Source organism: Lineus longissimus, chromosome 4 (genome assembly GCF_910592395.1).
Source record: "Lineus longissimus chromosome 4, tnLinLong1.2, whole genome shotgun sequence".
NCBI lineage: Eukaryota > Metazoa > Nemertea > Pilidiophora > Heteronemertea > Lineidae > Lineus > Lineus longissimus.
Window position 1 is genome coordinate 1582485 of NC_088311.1, and position 22093 is coordinate 1604577.

The 22093-nt window shown below is 41.0% G+C and overlaps 1 protein-coding gene across 13 annotated transcripts in view; it reads right to left on the bottom strand.

Moving 5' to 3' along the window:
- LOC135487317 (ras-related protein Rab-3) overlaps nucleotides 1-20398 on the bottom strand; it is a 41808-nt gene extending 21410 nt beyond the window's left edge. For 3 of the 13 annotated variants that reach the window (XM_064770938.1, XM_064770940.1, XM_064770939.1), the window contains exons 1-3: nucleotides 16554-16595; nucleotides 7227-7265; nucleotides 78-302 (exon numbers count right to left, since the gene is read on the bottom strand). In XM_064770938.1, coding sequence (XP_064627008.1) covers nucleotides 78-302; nucleotides 7227-7265; nucleotides 16554-16580 — 291 coding nt within the window. In that variant the 5' untranslated portion in view covers nucleotides 16581-16595. Of the gene's footprint in view, nucleotides 1-77; nucleotides 303-4142; nucleotides 4173-5616; nucleotides 5820-7226; nucleotides 7266-7762; nucleotides 7827-10354; nucleotides 10375-16553; nucleotides 16636-18186; nucleotides 18277-19826; nucleotides 19899-20366 lie in introns of those variants that run through there. The other 10 variants (XM_064770945.1, XM_064770941.1, XM_064770942.1 and 7 more) reach the window with 10 other exon arrangements.
- Nucleotides 20399-22093: the final 1695 nt, after the last annotated feature.

Consider the following 22093-nt stretch of genomic DNA (forward strand, 5'->3'; position numbering starts at 1 on the left):
GATGATGCATTATTCGCTGCGCTGAATACTATTAGAGGGTATGAGCTTTAAAAGCAAAGGAGTAAATCTTCACTTACCCATATCTGTAGTTTAACTCTTTTGTCTTGCCTAAATACTGTCTTGACCTTGAAATCTATTCCCACCGTGCTTACGAAAGCGGATGTGAATGAGTCGTCCGCGTACCGGAAAAGGAACGAGGTTTTACCCACACTGCTGTTGCCTATTATTAACAATTTGAACATATAGTCAAAGTTCTGGTCGGCGGCATCCTTCTGCCATTTGGAATCGCTAGCTGAGGCCATCTGAAAAGAGTCAAAAGAGAGAGAGATTAGATCTTTTGAGAACATGAATTTCAGAGTGAGACAATCACACCAAGTTATGCAAAGGATAAGGCATGCAGATGAGCCCGCTATGAGAAAATGCTCCTCTGATTGAATATCAAAGACCACAACTTACAATTGTGTTTAACAAGTAACAAAATGTCAAATAGTACCGAAACCAAACTTTACAAGTGAAAATGTTTGCTAAGAGCTTTTCCCAAGTGTACAGATGTAATGCCCTGAAACCTATTATAAAAGCTTTTAAAGTATCAATTCCATTGTGACAATGTGTGATAGATACGTACTATGGACATTCAATTGTACTTATACATACAGAAATCAATACAATAAACTTCAAATGAAATTACATAAATGGCATCTGTTTTTCTGATAACCTAATGGCCACAACAACAGACATTTTATTGTTATTCCCAAAGGTGTCATTAGAATTTGATTGACTGCAATGATAGATACTGCATCGATTCTAGACAGAAGGATTTAGATCAGTGACTAATGACTCCAAATGATCAGATTCTGTTTAGTGCAACTCCAATCTTTCCAAGCTTTATGATTTGTTTATGAAAACTCAGGATCAGCTACCAACATACACCTGTGACATTTGCTATTTCACCTGCCTTAAATGTATCCCTCTCAATCTACACCCATCAAGAAAGGCTAGGTCAAGTTTGAATGAAAGCATCATAGGAATGAATATCATCCTTTGTCATCAAGTTGATTGAACTTTGTTATTACAATGATGAATGAGAGAAGGGACTGCAAATGAATAGGAATGGATGATCTGTCCTCTAATGGTTCCTGACAGGCCCATTATCCATGAGGCTGCTGGGGCTGGTTTCGGGCCGATTATCTATGCATTGTGGCTGGTGGGTGTTGCTCAACATCCTGGTTTATCAGATTGTCAGTGGTTTCAGAGAGGCCCATTTTCCATGAGGCTGCTTTGCGATTGTGAGTCATGCTGTGAGTGGTTTCTGACAGGCACTGCATGATCATATTGACTGGCCATGAAATATGTTGACCCAGTGACTGTGTTCCACTGACCAGGCCAGTGACTGTATTCCACTGACCAGACACAAGAAGCTGAGTCAATTACCAGGAATTACCCTGGCCAGCCAAGCCAATCAATGAGACCACCTGTTGCCCAGTCACTCCTCTGAGAGATACAAGACCTCTCCTCAAACACATGTCAATTCAGCAATGATATGTTTACATACATCATGTCCATGTCTGCTTCAACAATACAAATGTGATGCAATGATTGCTTTCGTAATGAACTGGGATATCAACACTGTGGAGAGATTTCAAATAGCACTTGAGAGCCATCTTGACAAGGCTCCAAGATTCCACAGCCTCTTTAACAAGCTCCAAGCCTGTGTGTTATAAAGGTGGGAATTGGACTTATTGGTATAAGATGTTTAGCTTCTAATCAGTGAATGACACCGTCAGTGATACCAAGAGCTTTACCTCATGACATCAGAGTCCACAAGCAGAACTCTCAACAAGATGTTTAGCTGCCAAGGAGCCATTCAGTTACGAGTTGTTTCATTTTCTGACAAGGGTAACTCAGGAAGACCGAGATGGTCACATCACTGAATTGACTGACCAGAGGTTGAAAATGAGGGCTTAGCAATGAAGATACAATGTCGTTTTCTCCTGTCTCGTAAATGGAAAGATCTTTCCATGTTACTTGGTTGCTCTACCACCACCACATGTTGACATGTTCGTCATCAATTGCCTCATAATGAAGTCAGCCATGACTGTGCAGAGTCCATTCTGACCAGCTGTTACAGATCAATTCATGGGATGGGGAATGAACAGGCCTAACATCATCCTCCCACAGCACGCCTATGACTAACATCAGCTGGCTTTTACACTTAAGTCATTACATGCTCAAGGCTCATGGGGGGTCGCAGATATCAACAAATAGGAACAAAACATGACGACATTTGGGAGCTACTTCACTTAAAACTGTATGGAAATCACAGAAGTAATGAGCGTCATTCACACCAGTTTTGAAATTGCTATAATAGCACCATCACAGCAGTCGCTTCTATCCATTAACTCCAACCGGAATTCAAGTACTCAAAGTGACCACCAGTTGCTGTACACACCCATATCAGCTAGAAAGTACTATGACCTTCAAATCATCCCCCACCTCCCCTAAAGCAATCGCTTCTACTATCACAATGTGACTCAAGCCATTCACACAAGAAGCATTTCAGCCTACGACAACTCATCAGACGTCAAGTTGAGAACGCCTATTTCAAGGACTGGAACAACAGCGACACTGTTTATATTGACAATCTAAGCTAAAACAAGCCCGACATTCATGAGGTTTGATTTTCAGAGTAATTGTAGGCGTCATGAAGTCGGAGAAGAATGGTATAAGTACCATGGTAACCTTATCCTTCCTAGTCCTGCTTCTTCCCACCCACACAGCACGGCATAGCATCAGTCAACCAGCAAGAAAACCCAAAAGGATGAGGCTGGAAGTCAGGAATTGACAAATTCCTTTTTAAACATTGGATCGTTTAACTTAGTTCCACTTTCTGCAAATGGCATGGTTGATGCTAACTCCTCCAAAGGAGTATTTGCTACTGCTTCTGAAATCATTAGGCCAACATTGCGGACATCCTGATGTGGAAAAAGTTATGAATCTTTTCCCCTGGTCACCTCATCCTGATTCAATTATGGGAAACCAATAAGATCCCATCTCAAGTTCGGATTTTTTCATGGCTCAAAGAAGTGATCGAATGATAATTGATCAATGCTGTGAACTGCAGGCGAGAGCCAGAGAGTGGTGGAAGGAGACCAAAGGCTGAGACGAAGGTAGGTTGGGGGTCATGTGTTCCAACCCACAAACACACGATCAGAGTGAATGCGAAGGCAGAACACATTCAATGAAGCCAATAAAGGTAAGTGAGCTCAATTCCATGAATCAATTACACTGTACTAGGTCAATGAGGCCAATCGGCCTGATGCGTTTGACGGATTCATGATTGACAATCAGACAATGATGTCCATTTCCACACCATTAAGCACTACATGTAGGCTTATAGCTAATTGTCCATAGATAAGGCTGTTTTTGGGGACATACAACTGTCCCCTCAGTTCAGTCCCATGGTGCTTCTTTCCCACATGTTACATCAAACTGACCACTACTGCACTACTTTTGCCAAGGAGATCACTATTGCGTTTTTCACACATGGTACACCAATCTGACCACAGCTTTCTCACCGAGGACATCACTGTCATACCAAAGCATGTCACCAACACTCCCACCCCCTCAAACTCTCCACTCCGCCCCAAGCTGTGTTCTGTTACATGGTGGTTACTTACATCACATGCAACACGAAAGCCTTCCATTAGCTTGTTGCGCTGGTCTCCCTGGCCTCATGAATAGGCATTTCTAGCAGTAGATAAGTGGATATCCCCTGGCAAGCATTGGGCAGAGCAAATCAAATCACTCCACCATCTTGGTCATTATGCGTTTTAGTACATGTCCGCATCAATATCTCATATGGACAGCCCGCCTGTCGATGTGCTCTTTATGTAGGCAACCAGACATACATGTACAACAGGCATGGATTTTTTCCTAACCTGGTGTTGCATACATATACAAAAGACTGAATAACCTTTTTTTGGATTGCCCCAAAAAAGACTGTCAAGATTCGAGATAGCCATACAAGTAGAGAAACTGTAACATCATTTTGGCACTTGGTCGCATATGGAAGTACAGAAAGTATCAATCTCGTCTGAAAAGTGAAGTCAACCTGATCACAACCAACAGGACATGCAACTCACCACCTTTGCAGCCATTCTACATATATGCTGATGATCATTCGAATGTATTTTACAGAAAGTAGTGCATCCCACGAAAACCTCCAGCAGCCATTGATATAAACTACCGATGTGGGCAAATAAATTCACCAGACGGGTAAATTACTACTAGATATGACCACAGAAATCATGAATGATGGAACACAGTGTATAATGATAGTCAATTACAGTAATAATCAGGTCATATTGTGTGGGATTGTTCCGAATGAAAAACCAACCCCCTCAAAAGTCCTTTAAACTCACTGCTGAAAGCCTCCCACCTGTTTAAATGAACATACTAGTAATAGGCACCCCTCGACACACTCATGCCTTTCCTCTCAAAACTGGATCCAGCAGCAAATGTGCAAGTCCTACAACTTCATGAATTGTTCATGTATCTGTCTGTATGACGGCACAGTCACATTTCATCTAACATTATGGTCAATTGATATAATAATGTACAGTCGAGTGCACATGTATGTATTTATGCACCAATTGCGGCACTTTTTAACTGAATAATTCATCAACAAGGATTTTAACACTCCATGCTGCATTCACGATGACGAATAACGACCTACAGGCATACTGGAACAAGGGTTTGATAATGAAAATGGTAATGTAACATCCAAAGCTACTGGTCCACAATCGGACTCCCCACTTGAAAAAGCGCTCTGCAAACAGGTGACTTTTGTTGCTGCAACATGCCATGTAGCCATGCAAACATGATGATGGACTACGATTTAACCAATCGGTGCTCACTTCCCAAATAAAATTGTCAAACTCATGCTGTTTACAAAAAGACATTATCATAATCAACCACTTTTATAAAAAATCGTCATTTGTTTGAGAAATATGTTACAGAATCAATCAGTTTACTGGAATTATTGATTATTTTTATGAAGAACTTAATCACAACAAAAAGCACCAGCACTGATTGATTCCACCATTGAGCATACAGCATTTCAAACAAGGCCATTCTATTTATACATCTTCTGTTTAATATTGATCAATCATGAAGAGCACAGTGATTATTTTATAGATTTCTTTCACACGATTGAATTCCTATTGCCAACGCCTCCCCTTAGCAACAATCGAATGGATATATGGAGGAACTCCACATCGATCTGACAGAAAGTTGGCTTAGCATACTGGTATAAATTACTGGTATTGTAAAGGATATTTTCACAGTGAGAAGGATTACAGCCAGGATGGACAGACTACAGTACTAAGGTCAAGACGGTCAGAAAATGATAAAACATACAGAAATTACACTTACAAGTGTGAAACAAAGGACCAAACAAAACAGAATATTACACCCTCAGATGCCAAATCAGCCCAAGTATTTTTGAGAAAATATATGATATGTATCTTTAAATAGGTGGTACAAATACAGGCCGGCAGCCCTTCCCATTTTTAGCACAACCCAGAATCTAGAAATGTCAAATCATAAATCGCTTACCTTAGCTATTTTGCTTGTTTAGTGCTATGTGATCACAGAGAGATAATTGTATAGTTGAAGTATTCACAGTTTGTCTTAAGAGTGAGTATTCCAAGGCTTTAAAAGCAAAGATGCAGGCACTAATATCAACCGGGGAGAGCGCGAGAGACTTTCCAATTCAATATGGCGATGGATGTACAGTGTGACGTCAAGCAAGCTTCTTTCATTGAGTGCCAGGATCAATACATGATAATGTATCCCGCGTATTCCACACCAGATGGGAATGGTTGCGTCTGACATTTACATAATCAATAATCAACCAATCACTACACACACAGCTGTCCTGACATGCATAATATACTCATATGCCAAATATGGCTCTAAGTCATCGTTTCCAACGGCGACCACCAAATTATAGAATTGCTATTTCAACATGTTTGATTGTGATGTAATTGGTGTCATTCACCCTGCTTTATTTCTGATGGTTGGTAACAAATTAGCAAGTGGTGAGACCATTATTAAGTCCTGGGTGACATGCCCTGTATAATGCCCTGTATATATCTATTACATAATGGGTAATTTCATCAATTGAGTTGTAAGACTGAATAAGGTCAGTTGGCAAAGATCAATCATTTCATCTGGGCTTTGAAATATGGAATGGGTCAGATTAATGGGGGACATGGGTATGTGTTTTGCTCAAGCTTTGTTCAATAGTGAGATAGGAACAATGTACCTTAAGCAAAGCATGGCTAACTAAAAATAGTGGTGGCTGAAGTTATTTGGTGGCTGAAGTTATTTGGTTGATATTGATAAAATAGAATGTTTCACCTTTGGCAATTAAAGACAAAGCACGTATAAGGGGAGAATCAATCCATTTACCAAGCAACAACTTTTTCCCAATTCATTCATTACTCTAAGGTCATAATAACAAGCAGCGGCAGTCTAACAGTTGGAATCAAAATTTAAAGATGGCAGCACCAACATTGTTACGCTCTATGAAGTCAAAGGTAACACCTGATACCAGCAGTGTATGACTTGTCATACACTGCTGCTGATACAAATAAGTGACCCGCAGAGAGGGTTGGGTAGCATTTGAAGCAAGACAGATTCAGTGTTGCATTTTCTTATAAACAATCACTCTTTCCCAAGAGGACCAATCTGAAGTAGATGTCTTATTTTCCAAAGGTTCAATGTAATGTACAGCAACAGGAAACAATGAAGAAAAGAGATAAATAAACTGAAGAGACACAGTGGATCTTGTGATCAGTGACCAAGACAAGTGAAAATGAAATCAGACAAAATCAAACTGGAATGAAACTGGTATCACTATATGACCAGTCAGTCGTTTTATATCTACTACGCCTACAAAAGTGAACACCACAAATGCAGATATGACGGACATGATGGCTGTCCAACGTGGAGACGAAAAGCTTGAAACACTTGAACCGACATGATGATACCCCAACGTGGAGGTTAAAAGCTTTACCACTTTGACCAACATGAGAGTGAAGACAACAACTTGTGACTGACATACACTTTATCAACAGAAAATGGTGTCGACCAATATTGTGAGAAGTGAAGATTGTCCTGATGTGAGTGGTGGCTGGACACCATTCAACAGTTACGCTTACCATCATCATCACGCCACTCCCAACAACCCCTGACGCCACCTAACAACCAAATAAGACACTAAAGGTTAATGAAATAACATTTTATATAGTTCACTATCACAAGGACTGAGATATTTTTGTTTGAAAATATCACTGCAGTATTACAACCAGTAGAACTAAAAGGCCTCATTTGCAATTTTAGGAGGAGTTGCTAAGAATTTAGCAGAATGCATTGTAAAATGTACACAAATATCCTGTCAACATGCTGTGTTCACTTCTGAATGCAGACGGCTGTCCCGCTACACCCCTTTCCTGAAATAAGGAGACAAAAATCTCGGAAAAAAACCAAGTCATATCTTCACCCTATTCCCGCAACCACTGATTTGTGGTCACATTTTGGAGAAACCAATCATGAATTTCAAATTTTCACACATCACGGAATCCCCAACTTCCAAACAAAAAAGAAAATATCTTACTTGTCTAGTCAAGGTGTTCTCAAGTTTAAAATCCAACAGAAATGATGCTTGAATATAGTCACTGTGACGTAAATCCCCTACCTTCCGGTTCTTGGCCTGCCTCCTCGACATTTTATGATCATGTAGTAGACCCCAGTTGACAGAGACCTAGGTTATACTGATACAATGTCTGTTTCAAATACCCACAGTAACATAATTTGCCATTTTCACTGTAACGCCATCAATATTGTTGTTATTACACAACAAAAGGCTCAACATGCTGGTGTATTATCTTGTCCATCAAACATGACGACCTTAGAATATGACGAGAATGCTCATCAAGTCTATTGGTTTGACCTTACGATCAAAGATTTCCAAGATTTCTGTCAAGGAAGTTCAACAAGCTAAGATTTCCTGAATCCACATGATAAAATCACAACTTATCAACTGCACTGAGCTTTCCTATGGTAAACTCATTACACTTGCCTTCGATTCCTCATAGTTTCATCCCAGTGTGTATCTTGATGGGGTCGAAATATGATTGTACAGATCAGAGTAAAATCAGGTTTTTGAAGCAAATCATACATCTAATGACTACAATGCACAAGGAATCTCCTTCATCTACCGCTGTCAACATGGCTTACAGTGACGCCAAGCGACTTGACCAACCTCATCGGCAGGATGCGACCAAAAACGAGTCTAATAATCAATGGCAGAACTGAACCAAACATACCAAGAGCCAGACAGATCAAACTTCCTAACTGCAGCAGAATAACGACCCACTGTCAAAAAGTGCCAGGCGAAGTATTGCGAACTGAGTGTAAACCTGATTGACAGGATCGCTATGTGTCTTCCAACATCTCTGGATGACAGCTTCATCCTGGTTACATGGAGCACAGGAAGTGATGAGACCTGATCGTCATATCTCATCATCTTCAGCATCACAAGCTGAGGGCGAGGTATATCAACCCTTCCTGTCAGCTGAAAGAACAACTCGGATTTCATAATCTGATATAATGGTGCAAGCACTGGATTCATACACAGGTGGCTGTGGGTTCAACTCTCCACCAGTTTTCTTTATTGCCCTCGAATTGAACACATCTAATCCAACGGCCATCGCAATACAACAGCCACAACACATTAGGACATCCATTGTATTTCAACTAAACATCTTGCTAAATCATACTGGGATGTAAATATGAATAAATGCAAACCGGAAGAAAATCTGAGGGCTTCCTCCTCCATGATTAGCATTCTTGATTACATTCAGATTCTCGGATTAAACACAGATCGCATCAACTGAAATAAATCAACAGCTGCGTTTTATAGTCACCGGTATGTAGCAGAACATGCTGGTTGTCAGTTGACTTCAGAGCTGGCTCGTGTCAACTTCATGAAACAGCTAACCAAGCCATGTCAACCTTAAGAGCATCAGCAGAGGCCAAGGTAACAATCTACTATGTAAAGTTAATGACATCAGGCAAGGAGAACTATCAAGAAGAAACATCACCTGCATGCGTTATCACTTGATCTAATATTCCTCGAGAGCAGGTGATAACTTGATAGCTTGTCAAGTAATGGCCATTTCCTGGCTTGGGTAGGGAACTTCTTGTCCATGCAGTGACTCTATACAGTGAATCTGGTGCCCATTTCAAAAAATGGTTCATCACCACTTCGGTGGAGTGGGCGGACTTTGATCACAAAGTGCACCACGCTTACCAGCAACTCATATGAACTGGAAACCTGCCAGTTTAGGAGGTGACCAGACAGCTAGGATGAAGTGTTGGAAGCTTTTATTCACTCTCACCTGCTGCAAAACAAACCAAGATCATATCTGTCAACAAAGAAGTCATGAAAAGAAAATGGAGCCAGATTGTTGGTGACATGAATGTAGAGTGGCCAGAAACATTTTACTCTGTCTACCAGGAATATTCTTTGCCGTAATCCATCGAAGAAATATCCCATCAAATCCATGAGTGATCACCTGGCAAACAAAGCCAGTGGCGATAAATCTTTGATGATCCAAGAAAAACACATTTTTCATGCAGCGATCACATGAAGACAGCTTTCCACACAACTCATAAAACTTTCATGTTGCTGCGTGGAGTGAGACGTCTCTGACTCATAACATCACAATCAACAGTTTTCAAACAAAATGAAGAGCAGGGCCGTATTTAGAGGGGGGGCAGGGGGGGGGCAGCTGCCCCCCCTGTGGAATAAATGTTGAAAAAAAATTTTTCAGACAGTAATAAAAAGACAAACTAATCTTAGCCATAGCTTTACCAGCATGATAGCAGCATATGGCTAGCAGATGTTATCAACTCAGGTGCAACCCTTATAATCTGACCAGTCCAGTGCCCTGACCCTAGTCTTCTATTCTGACAGAGGAGTTTCATACAAGTCATATAGTAAAATCCCTAGTCTTCTTTCTCATAAAAGTGGTCCTTTTTTAGAGTAAAAGTACTGTTGATTCACACTTCCAAATGCCAGGAAAATGCCATTTCAGACCTTTTATTTTCAAATTTTTCCGGGGGAGGTCCCCCAGACCCCCCCCCCCCCCCCCCCCCGTTCGGATGCGCCTGCGGCGCATGCAGATCGCCTTCGGCGATCTATCCCACTGCCCCCCTGGACAAAAAAGTTAAATACGGCCCTGAAGAGTGACTTTGATTATTTGTGATACAGCCTTACACTTACATTTCTGCTTGGTGCTGGAGTAGACCGCGTAATAATGTTCAAAGAATGGGGCCAATCAGAACTGATAATTTTACGCCATTCCTATCTGGGCACTCCAATCTCAAGAGATAGCACTCCATCTGGTAGAACAAGAACACCAGATAACCATGTGGTTCACGACCACTAGCGAGCAGATGGATCACTTTTCTGTGCAGTCATTTTACGGAGCCAAGAAAGGCAGCTGACGAATTCATGTAGGTGGTGTCCGAGTCAACATTCTGCATCAACAAGCTGGAAGTTCAGCACCGCTACTTATGATGAAACCCCTGAAACACTCGACCCCTGAACTACAGAATCATTGACTCATACCAGAAACAGATCTGGTCATATAGTCACATCTGTTTTGAATTGACTGATATTCGAGTTTTTTATTCGATCAAATATTTGAGCAGCATGATGCACTGTACATTTCACTGCCATCGTACCATTTCTGACCAAAATGTTACACAAAATGTCAGAGTCGTATGCTGGAACAATGCTGTGATTCACCGCAGTATTGATTCCAATACAGGTCATCAATTAGTAATTACAAATAGTCATGGATGCTGTGTATAGTTTAATCACTTTAAAGAATGTGATAGAACTAATGACAGAGCAACTTAATATTGGTAATGAAATAATAAATACTCTAAAATCAGTCAAGAGAACCAACAACTTCACAAATGGCACAGCATGCACCAATTCTGTAATGACAGAAAAACAACTCAAACATGTCAAAAGTACATTTGTACTTCGAAGTACTCACAGATACAGACAGCACCTGACTGAGTTGACAGTATCCCCACCCTTTCAAGAAGTGACACACTGACATCAGTTAATATATTTGTTGACATTTCAACTTTGTGTTGACTTTGTGAAAATAGGCTAAATATGTACCTTATCTAACAGGACGTGAAGACCAGAAATGAAGATTTATCTGGTTCAGGACACTTGAGGTGAAATCAAAGGCACTCAAACAACGAGTACAGCAGGGAAGTGGTGGGAATTTGCAGTTGTTCCCGAACTTGTTTGGCAGCTTTATTGCAATCGGTTCTCCTACCAACAGTCTCACAGAGCAATTCTCTTTGAAAGGCCACCATGAGCTGTCATAAGAAACACCTTACCATTCACCCCTCAAAACTACTTCAACAACTGTCATCTAAGTTTCATTTCTGTTCCTTCACTACCATTAAGAATTTACAAATCATTGAGAATCTTAAGAGCCATTCTCCAACACACAGCTATCACCAGCAAACTATGTCTCACGTACCACAGCTCTGGGAAATCCTCACAAAGATACGGAAATGAAACCTATTAAACATCATTTCCGAGATGCTGGATAGTAGAAGGAAATGATGAGACGTTAATCCAATAAGACAACTTGTCCTTCTCAGATCTTTGTGAGGTTCTGGCAATCATGATTTCCTGATCCAGTATTATACAAGGAGAGGCTAACCTGGTAACCTTTCTGAGTGGCCCCGACTATTTGTATCAATGGGGAAACGGGAGGACCAAGTAACTTTACAATATGGAACTCATTCTATAGTTCCTGTCCCACTGACACCTGTCACATGTTGACCCAACCACCTACAGACAGTTATTTTTTTGTGTTGACTAATACCAGACAGTCTGTCCCCTGACCTCTACCCACAGAACTAGCATATATACTAACCACACGAAAGAAAACTTCCCTTATCGTCCTCAGACTGGGCTCAGCATCCATTCTCGTTCGTCCCCTCCTACACTAAATCAGTCCTTCCATTCTACTGAACATGAAGATTGATTTCTCCGCACTGATCATCAAAGCAACAACACAAGTAATTTATACAAGAAAATGGCTATTGGCAAGGATAGATCTATCTATCGTTGCTATAGGGTATGGAGACCAGCAGGCGACATTATAATGAGACAACGATTTCATGTTTCAGATGTCCCAGCCCTGGATGCCAAGATATTGTGGGCAGGGGGCTTTGCCTGAAGGGAACAGTTCTCCTCCATTCAAGATGGCTGTTTCCATGCTGGAGTAGCATGCACAACTCCTGGAGTAGAATGCAACACACATGATTTCAGGTCCCTGACATGCCTGAGGGTACCAATGATCAAGCTGATATCAAACTGATATCACAGAAGCGGGCACTGGAAACCATTGGATGTACTTGACAGAAGAGACCCGGTGTGGATGCCAGGGCAGCTCCTCATCTGATGCCAGTCATGAAATGACCAAGACCAAGACATGCAACACACATGACATCACAGTCTGCTGCAGGATTCTGATGAAGACACAGATCTATGTATTTCATGCACCATATAATTCTCAAGATTCATTTGTTGCATTTTGTCAAGCTCTCTTGTCAAAGTCTTCATCAGAATTTGCCGCTTTCTGTTCGCGACAAAACTAATCTCAATCAGCTTTTCTGGATGACTGAAGATGAAAATTGATTTCCTAAAATCAATTATCCTGCTCCTGCTTGGGGTTGTCAGACAAATCTCAGTGAGTTGTACGTCTTGTTTGTGTATATTGCACAATGTTGTATCAGGACACCAGATTCAAATGAAATGGCCAGGGCCATTGTGCTCACCTCATGTGGAGGAAAGATGGATAAAGAGCATGGTCTTGTGTCATGTAGTGTTAGGTTTGATGTAGGTCCAAGCAATTACAATTTCCCCAAAATGGCCAATTTATAGTACATTCGACCTCTGTGACCTTGAAAAGTAGGTCAAATCAAAGAAGACCCGGGTGACACATTGAATGGTTGTTAGAATTAGATGTACCTATGATATAAAATTGGTGCCAATCGGGCAAGTCATTACTGGGAATAATGGCATTTTGAAGAATTTAGGATTTGGCCCCCTCCCTGGAGGCCAAATGGCAAATCAGATCGCACCAAACTTCGGTACCTGAGATCACCTGACCAAGGGGTACATGTGTACTTAATTTGTGATCAATAGTCATTGCAGTTAAGAAACGTGCCATAGTAACGGCCTGACGGCGAATTTACGCCATTTGACCTCTGTGACCTTGACAAGAAGGTCAAATTAAAAACCTGTGTGATATATACTGTATGGTGGTTAGATGTACCCATGATATCAAATTGGTGGCAATCGGGCAAGAAGTTAAGGAATAATCACATTTTTAAGGTTTTTGGATTTTGCCCCCTGGTGGTCAAGTGGTGAATCATATTGGACCAAACTTTGGTCCCTGAGATCACCTGACTAAGGGGTAAATGTGTACCAAATTTGGTATCAATAGTCATTGCAGTTTAGAAACGTGCCATCGTTACGTCCTTACGGCTAATTTACACCATTTGACCTCTGTGACCTTGAAAAGGAGGTCAAATCAAAAACCCGGAGGATATATGATGCACCTTTGCTAGAAGTACCTACCATATTTTTTTCAAAATTTCCCGACTACTATTAAGGGAGATATTGCATATTTTCACTTTTAACGTTTGGCCCCCTGGTGGCCAAACCATGAAACGAATCGGACCGAAACTTGGTCTCCCAGGTGTCATTACATAAGGGTACATGTGTACCAAGTTTCAACTCAATAGCTCTAACAGTTACGAAACGTGCCCTGCTAACGGACGACGGACGACGACGACGACGACGACGACGACGACGACGACGACGACGACGACGACGACGACGACGACGACGACGACGACGACGACGACGACGACGACGACGACGACGACGGACGACGGACGCCACGGTATGGGATAAGCTCACCTCTGCTAAGAGGTGAGCTAAAAAGCAAATTCTGATATGAATTCACAAAAGTATACAACCAAATTGGTGAGAGAAGTCATCTTTCAGCAAACCAATCATCGACAAGCTCAACTGGAGAGGCAAATTTCTGCTTCAAGTCCAAGCAAATCTGACCCACTTGATGACCAGGGATGCCGTCTATTAACCTTTATTGGGCTAGAAATGGCAGTGATGTTCATCAACACCTAACATCCAGACGACAACGTTTCATGTCATAGAAAATATATCTCTCAGCAGCGGTGTGGATTTCTGCATCTGAGAGCAGTGACATCATCATTATCTCCCGAGCATATCTACATTTATGTATCAGATATTCTGAACCTGATAGATTAAGTGGCAGTAAATTAACCCTCAAGGATTACAAAGACAGGAAGCAACCACGAAAGAGAAGAAGCATAAATATATCTTCATAGCAATTTTTTCTCTCCAGTTCTGGCATAGTTCACACAAAGGTCACATAATGCTGCAGGTTAGCTTTTGAGCATAATAATTGAAAGGTAGCACCAGCAGACCGGGCTTAGAAATTCATATTTCAAGTAATTAGGCATAGTTTGGTTCAAAAATGTTGGTAGTATAACAGAAAATAGCTAAATATTGACATTTCATACGATATTTTGTACTGCCCTGGAAAGACAATGAACTTCGACTTTCCTAATCGCTGATTCTAGATCTGCTACACCAGTTTTTTCTCTGTGTGCTTCAAGCTGTAGAATTCAATATTTCATATCATCTTCTCGCTTCAATGATGACAATTAGGAGATTTCTGAATGAGTTGAAGAATTATCCCACCAAGCCGACAGGTTTCTATGCGGAAATTGGCTTGTTTTTCTAAACATGGCCCTGCAGCATTTATAGAAAAATAATTAGTTTAACCCTCAGATTGTTGTAACATTTGGTACTAATGACAATTGGAGAGTCAGTGGAATCTTGTGAATGTTACTCAGAGCTGTGAGTTTTTGTCTTGTCTTGATCATTCATGTCATTACATTGGGTGATATGAATAAAGACTAGCAAATGCTTTTATCTAAAACTCCATGTACATTTACACTAGGCCTTTCTGTACAAAATTGAAGTAAAAGCATTTGCTAGTCTTTATTCATGTCATTACATTAACTGATTAACTGACGGCAGCCAGTGTTTGGGGGGTCCTCCCTATTGGAAGTGTTGCACAGAGAGTCTGGTCCACCTGGGGCATTGGCGGAGTAAGATCAAACATCGGCTCCAGCCCATTTCAAATCCCCCCACCCCTACCCCCACCCAACCACTACCACCAACACCTAAGGCTGAATGACCACGGGTCAGTGAGTGATGAGATGCCCCTCACTAGCGGCTACTTACACAATCAATGCCAGTAGCGGCCAGTTATTTGCTGAGGGTTGAGTACTGTTGAACAAGTAGCGGGTTGTCAATAATGGTATAAGGAGAGAGGAAATCAACTATCAGAAAGCAGCCGGGATCAATACAAAGTCAACAATCAAACACCACCTTCTAATGAAAGAATGGAGTTTTTCACGTTTTGATGTTGCTCATCAATAACGTTGGAAATTGGGACGAGTGAAGTCCAAGACTTGAAAACCAATAACAAATTGTGAAAATGTGCCTTTTGGGGCTTTGTGACAATATCCATATCCATGGCAACTGTCATGACAGAAAACTGGCCCTGAACCTTTCAAATAAACTTGTAATTTGCACCACCATTCACCCATGAAAGTGCCTTGTACACATCAATGCACAGAATTGGCAATTACATCAACAAGATTTTTTACTTCTAATGTGTCTTGGGGTATGTACACTAGCAAGACATACTCACAGAATTCCAAGCCATGACCCTTCAAAACCATGCAGGAATGACATAGAAATTGTTATAAATAGTATTCACTCTGGTTTTACACAGAAATGTCTAGCCAAAGATTAAGTCGGTATAGTACAGTCAGCAGAAGTAGACTTCACGTAGACTAAAATCTTAGGGATCATCTGTGACGGTGACTTGGGCCTAAAATCTGCTTCAGTCCAAAACACCACAACAGATGCGAGAGAAACTCCAACAATCTACTGGTGACTTCATCCATTTACCAGATCGATCATGATACGCTAGATGTATCGAGTGGCAGTATACATACATCAATACATAGCTACATGCACTTAGATACAGAGGCAACAGAAGCGTGTGGTGAACAACAAAACCTGGTTCGGTAAACCAAAGATTGAGGCGGCACAATCTCGTTCAATGATAACTTTTCGATCATTATGAAAACCTGCAAAACTGGGATACAATTTGACGATTCTGACGAGTCAATATCTGAATAATCTAGAGTAGAATGAAGACATCACACATTTTGATACAAGATCCAATGTTCAAAAAGTGTCTGATACTCAACTGTTGCTGGTCATCGAGTAACCGAGTGATATTTACCTGTCTTCCACTTTTGTTTGCATTCATTGGGAAGCAAATCAAAATCCAACGATATATTCCACGAGAATTTTCCAATGTCTCCGGTCGCCTCCACACACGAGCTTCTGGTCTAAATATAACAGCTCGCTGAGCATGAGACTGCCAGGGGTATTGGCAGTTACAAAACACTATTGATATGGTATTTCTAATATCAACAGTAACCTATGAATAATCAATTAACCCATTGTTGGTAATTATCAACAGTAACCAGCACCTGATATTCTTACACACAATTGGACTGTCGGTATTATTGGTTATATAACTTACACCAAGCAGAGGTGTGGAGAGGGTTCCCGAGGGGGAGACCATGTGACAAGGAAGAAGGATGGTGAATAAGATAGAATACTGCACTCAATTGATCTGCCGGAACATCCCAGCGTTTGAGACGGCAATGATGAATGGCATATGTCAAACCTCGCATCCACTGCTGATATTCCAACATGAAGACTTTCTTTAGGCCAGAAAGCAATGACCAAAATGATATGTGTTCGCCACTGCATTTATGCTGATAGGCTACCAGACTTGTAACTATTGTTTTGATAGTTTTCTACCAAGACCATCATGACCCCGGGCATTTTCCGAGACCAGTTTTTCATTCATTCATACACAGTAATATTTCATGTGTACGGACAATACTGCTCAATTATTCCAACATGTTTATATGTAAATACTGGAATGATTAATAACGAGCCAGAGGAGCAGATATATTACCAGGGGTATGGTGTATGATACCCAGAACATGGTACAGAAATGTACCTCACAGAGATTAAAACAGGATCTCTGTCTATTTATGCACTCTTCAAATGTAAAAAGGTGTAAGAGGAAAAGAGAATACCAGCATATTGAATAATGAGGTCATACCTGTTTTTTGTCTAACATTCTTACAAGAGCCCCCCCACTTCCTCTCTTAAAACATAATCATGACATCTTTTTTAAAATCATCGGTTAACACTTACCACAATTTCGGAGTAACTAAAAGATGGCAGTACTGTCATAGTAGCATCCGAAATGGCATGAAGCACAAAAGAGTGTCAAGTGAACGCTAAACACGTAAACGTCAAGCTTTCAGGACCACAGCAATATAACATGAATTCGTCACATAAACAATGTTGAGTTCTCGGTATGTTTTAGTTGCACCTTTGTGGGTGCTAATATTGCATGTATTGGGAACGCATTAGGCAAAGTCAATCGACCGTCATCATGCAACCCCATCGGTACAAGTAGCTTAGAGATTCATTAAATAATGGATCAAGTATTGATCTCATACTAAACAAGCCGATTGTATAATTTGACCATGGCCATTCAGTTTCTTGTTGACAGTCCTCTGCAAGCATCAATATTCAAATGCAAACATGCTGAGTGGCCACCAGTTTATTTCTATTACATGTAGTCACCATGAGGAACCTGTATTTGGATTTGCCCGACCAGGCGGCACTGTGAAGATTCAAACCATATGACGGCGATGCCAATTGAATTTGGTGGTCTGGCTATAGCTAACGACACCAACCAACACGTCACACAAATACATTGAGTGAAACCCATGTTCTACAAACTATGGTATTCTAACCTAGAAAATAAAGAAATGCTCGCCTACCCCCTGATTCATCTGTCACAAATAGCCAACAATAATCTCACAGCAAGAAACGGATGGTGATCCTGGAGGCAATGGCGTCGTCACCACCACCAGCACTGAAACGAATCGAGTAACAACTGCACCCTCGAGAGGAAACTACACAAGGATCAACTCAAGGATTTGGAAATCGATGAATAAGAATGAATGATAATTCTATTTAAGACGCTCATGCATTTCATCAGAAGTGCTCGCTGTGAGATGACACAATCGTGTTAGATTCACCCATTGGGGCAGTGGAGTGACACTTCCAAGTGCTAATAGTATGCGTTATCAGAAAGCAGAAATGAAATGGTTGTTGTGTGGTCAGCAAGTGAAAAGCCAAAGACAAGGTGGGTGCAATATTCTGCACCAGTGATAAAATGATACAATTGGAAATGTTTTTCATTCATCTTACCAGTAAACATCGTCACTGCAGTTTTTTGAAACAGCAACGAAAAATAATGTTGCATGCATTGATGTCCTAAACAAGTCCCTATCTATCTTATGGTCAAACAAAGGTAGGGCAATACACTAAGAAGTAGTAGCCTAGTCTGGGAATCCACCAAGTCACCTTCACATTGCAAAAGCCTTCCACAGGGCTGTGGAATTACTGTCACTTGGTAGGTAAACCTGAAGCCTCATTGCATAGCAATTTCATCCCCAACATTGCCCAAAATAATTTGGGCTTTTATTTTTATAGATTAATTTGCAACCTTTCTTCCTTGCAGAAAAAAACCAGTGCAGTATAACAAAAGGTGAAGGCTGTAAAAGTCTTGCCTGTATCTTTCATCATTCATCATATTCCTCATTTTGAAAACATCTAATGACAACACCACTAACAGCCAAAAATGTGTGGAAATACTGCGCTAAAGGGATAAAAGCTACAGGTGAGGTGATTGATAAAAAGACAATTACATGTAAATGGGTGCTAAAATGGGAAACAGAATTTGATTTGATATCAGTACAACACAAAACTACTTTACTACGTTGTTGTATACGAGAACATGTATGTAGCTGGAAGGTCAAAGACCATCTGCAGAAATGCTCGAAAAAATTCTTTTAGACTTAAAAAACATCAATATAAAAAAACCCAGATTGTCGGCCAGACTGTGTGTGTTGAAAGAGTATGATTAAAACTGAATGTACCCGGTCTACGTCACAGGGGACTGAAAGGCCAACTGAGTCCTCTCAGTTGGTGGCATAAAAGCGTTATGGTAAATTGGTAAGTTTTGGCTGTTTCCCCCAACCAAAAATCTACATAAGGACATTGACATCTGATTTTCCAGTGTAAATCAATACATTTTATTTTAGTAGCAATGATATTTTGATTGTGAAACTTGACCTAAAATCGATGGACCCGAGGTTAGCAGAGAACATAAGATGGGTCATGAAAGAGGTCAAGTCTGCAGACAGATGAAATCCTGTGCACAGAATCATAGTTTGTGAATAAAGTTTTAAAAACATGCACCAAATAAAGGGAAGGCTAAAGAAAAACACGGCTTACAACATAGATGTGTGACATTACTAACGAGTATTCGGTAACAGTGATGAATGATGATGATTGACAGCGGACGGAAGCAGGGAAGCAACCGACGTCAAGAGAACTGGAAAACAACCTCTACCTGCATATAACCATCTGCCCTCATCCTCTGGTGTTTTGCAGTGGGGATTCTTGATAGTAAGTTCACCTAAAGCTGGAGTTGAACAAGACAGTCTAAAACAGGAGACACACACAGTCCATCACCTAAAAATGTTCAGACCAACTGCCCATGACATTGAACTGACAGCACTAACAAATCAGACAAAAATGCTTAATTTTTGCTTTATTTGAGTGGACATCGACGCCACAACAGAGACAGATAGATACATCACTAAACAACTGATATATCAGTGTCAAAGTTATACGTTTCACATACACAGTATTCGTGATACAGACACTTTATTCATGCATTCTGACAAATCTTCAGTTCACGACCACCATGTTGTTTTATGTTTCCACGAAACGTTCGAGATACAAATTTATATAAATATAACTCGTCTCCATAGCCGAGAGGAGATTTACAATGCCCTTGGTTTCTCTCCTGTGACCAGGATTGATCCCATCCTACTCATGAAATAAAATACAGTCGCAGTAATCAATAAATTACAGAAGCAAATCTTACCTTTCACGACGAAACTGTCCGGGAATTACGAGTTGCCCGTATGTAGGTCAAAGAGTGGGCGTGGCAGTGCATGCACGTGGCAATGTTTTGGTGAGAAAAGTGGGCGGTGTCATTAACCCGTGCAAGGCTGCGCGAGTTTGGGTCTCATTAGGGAGGTTTTTTTTATTCATGCGCGGCCAACCCTAACCGTAGTTTCTAAAAAATCATTGATTTCTTGGTCCTCACAGTATCCCAGTGTTGATTTAGCTGTTGTTTTGGCAAAGACGGGTTTTTTAAAGTTTTTGAAACCTAGAGTGCTATACTCAATAGGCGGCTAACAAAAAACTACGCATTTTACTGTTGTTGCCGACGTATGTGTACTGAACTTGGGATGTGCGTCGACCCCGTGTTGAAATGCCGTCCAGTGCCAGTTGGCGTGTTTTTCGCTGATTTGTGCAAAATTCAACAAATCTCAAAAAAAAAATTTTGATTTTTCTGTAGCGTAAGCAACTATCTTTCGCGGGAGAAAGGTCACGGTAAGAATTATTCTCACCAAAACATTGCCACGTGCATGCACTGCCACGCCCACTCTTTGACCAAAATGTACAATATTTGGAGTTTTCCGTGATTGTCCGGCCCAATTGGCAATGCCAATATTGCCATTTGGGAAAACGAACACTCATACTAGTCATACACTGAACAGAGCTAGGAGCAAATGCGACGCTTATGATTTATTTGAACAAATAAAATGCTCGATTTAACATCCTGCAGAATCAGGCGTTTCCAGTGATATACGACAGGAAAAACCCGAACGAGACACCGTCAGCGCCGAACCACGTAGATCTGCGTGGCCCAAATCCCCCCTCTTTGAGCTGGTTATCGGAGTCTCATGGACTCCATGAATGAACTACGCCATCGCCATCTTTAGGGCAAGGTAGAAACTGAAAATACCGTGAAAATACCGTTTGGTATTTTCAGTTCCTACCTTGCCCTGAAGATGGCAATGGCGTAGTTCAGAACTTTAACGGCGGTCTTTTCAGTTGCTACCTTGCCCTGAAGATGGCGATGTCGTAGTTCTTTCATGAAGTCCATGAGACTTCGATAACCAGCTCAAAGGGGAGGGGGATTTGGGCCATGTAGATCTACGTGGTTCGGCGCTGAAGGTGTTAATTCACTGATATTAGATAGGGAGCACCCCGTGGAAACAACCTAACGAAAAATATATCGGATTCACCATGGTGTCATGCCGGTGAAAATGATACAAGAGACCAGCCTGAAGTTGGCGTTGGTTGAGACACATTTGTGTTTGTCATTGTCCGCAAGCGAAGTGTGGAATACCACTGAATTATTATTATTGTCAACCAATCCAGGACCACCAGAGGCAGGATCTCATCTAGGCAGACAAATTCGAAGTTATTTAGATTTGACAACCCTAGAAAGCACATCTACTTAACTTTGCCAATTGTGTACTTTCTCGGGGTACGTCCCAGGGAGCGAAACGACTGGGGGCGAAAAGATCAGGAAGCGAAACGACCGGATCCCCATGAAATAATGTACGTTATTTCTGTGCTGGTGTAACTAATTGAATTTCACAGTTTTTGAGAATTCGAGAATTGTGCACAATTAAGTGCTTTGATGAACAAAAATGGGCCCAAAAGTGAATCAAAAAGTACCTTCTGAGTAAAGATGCATATTTTAAATTGATATGTATATCGAAATCTATCGAAAAATTCTACGAAGATGTTGCC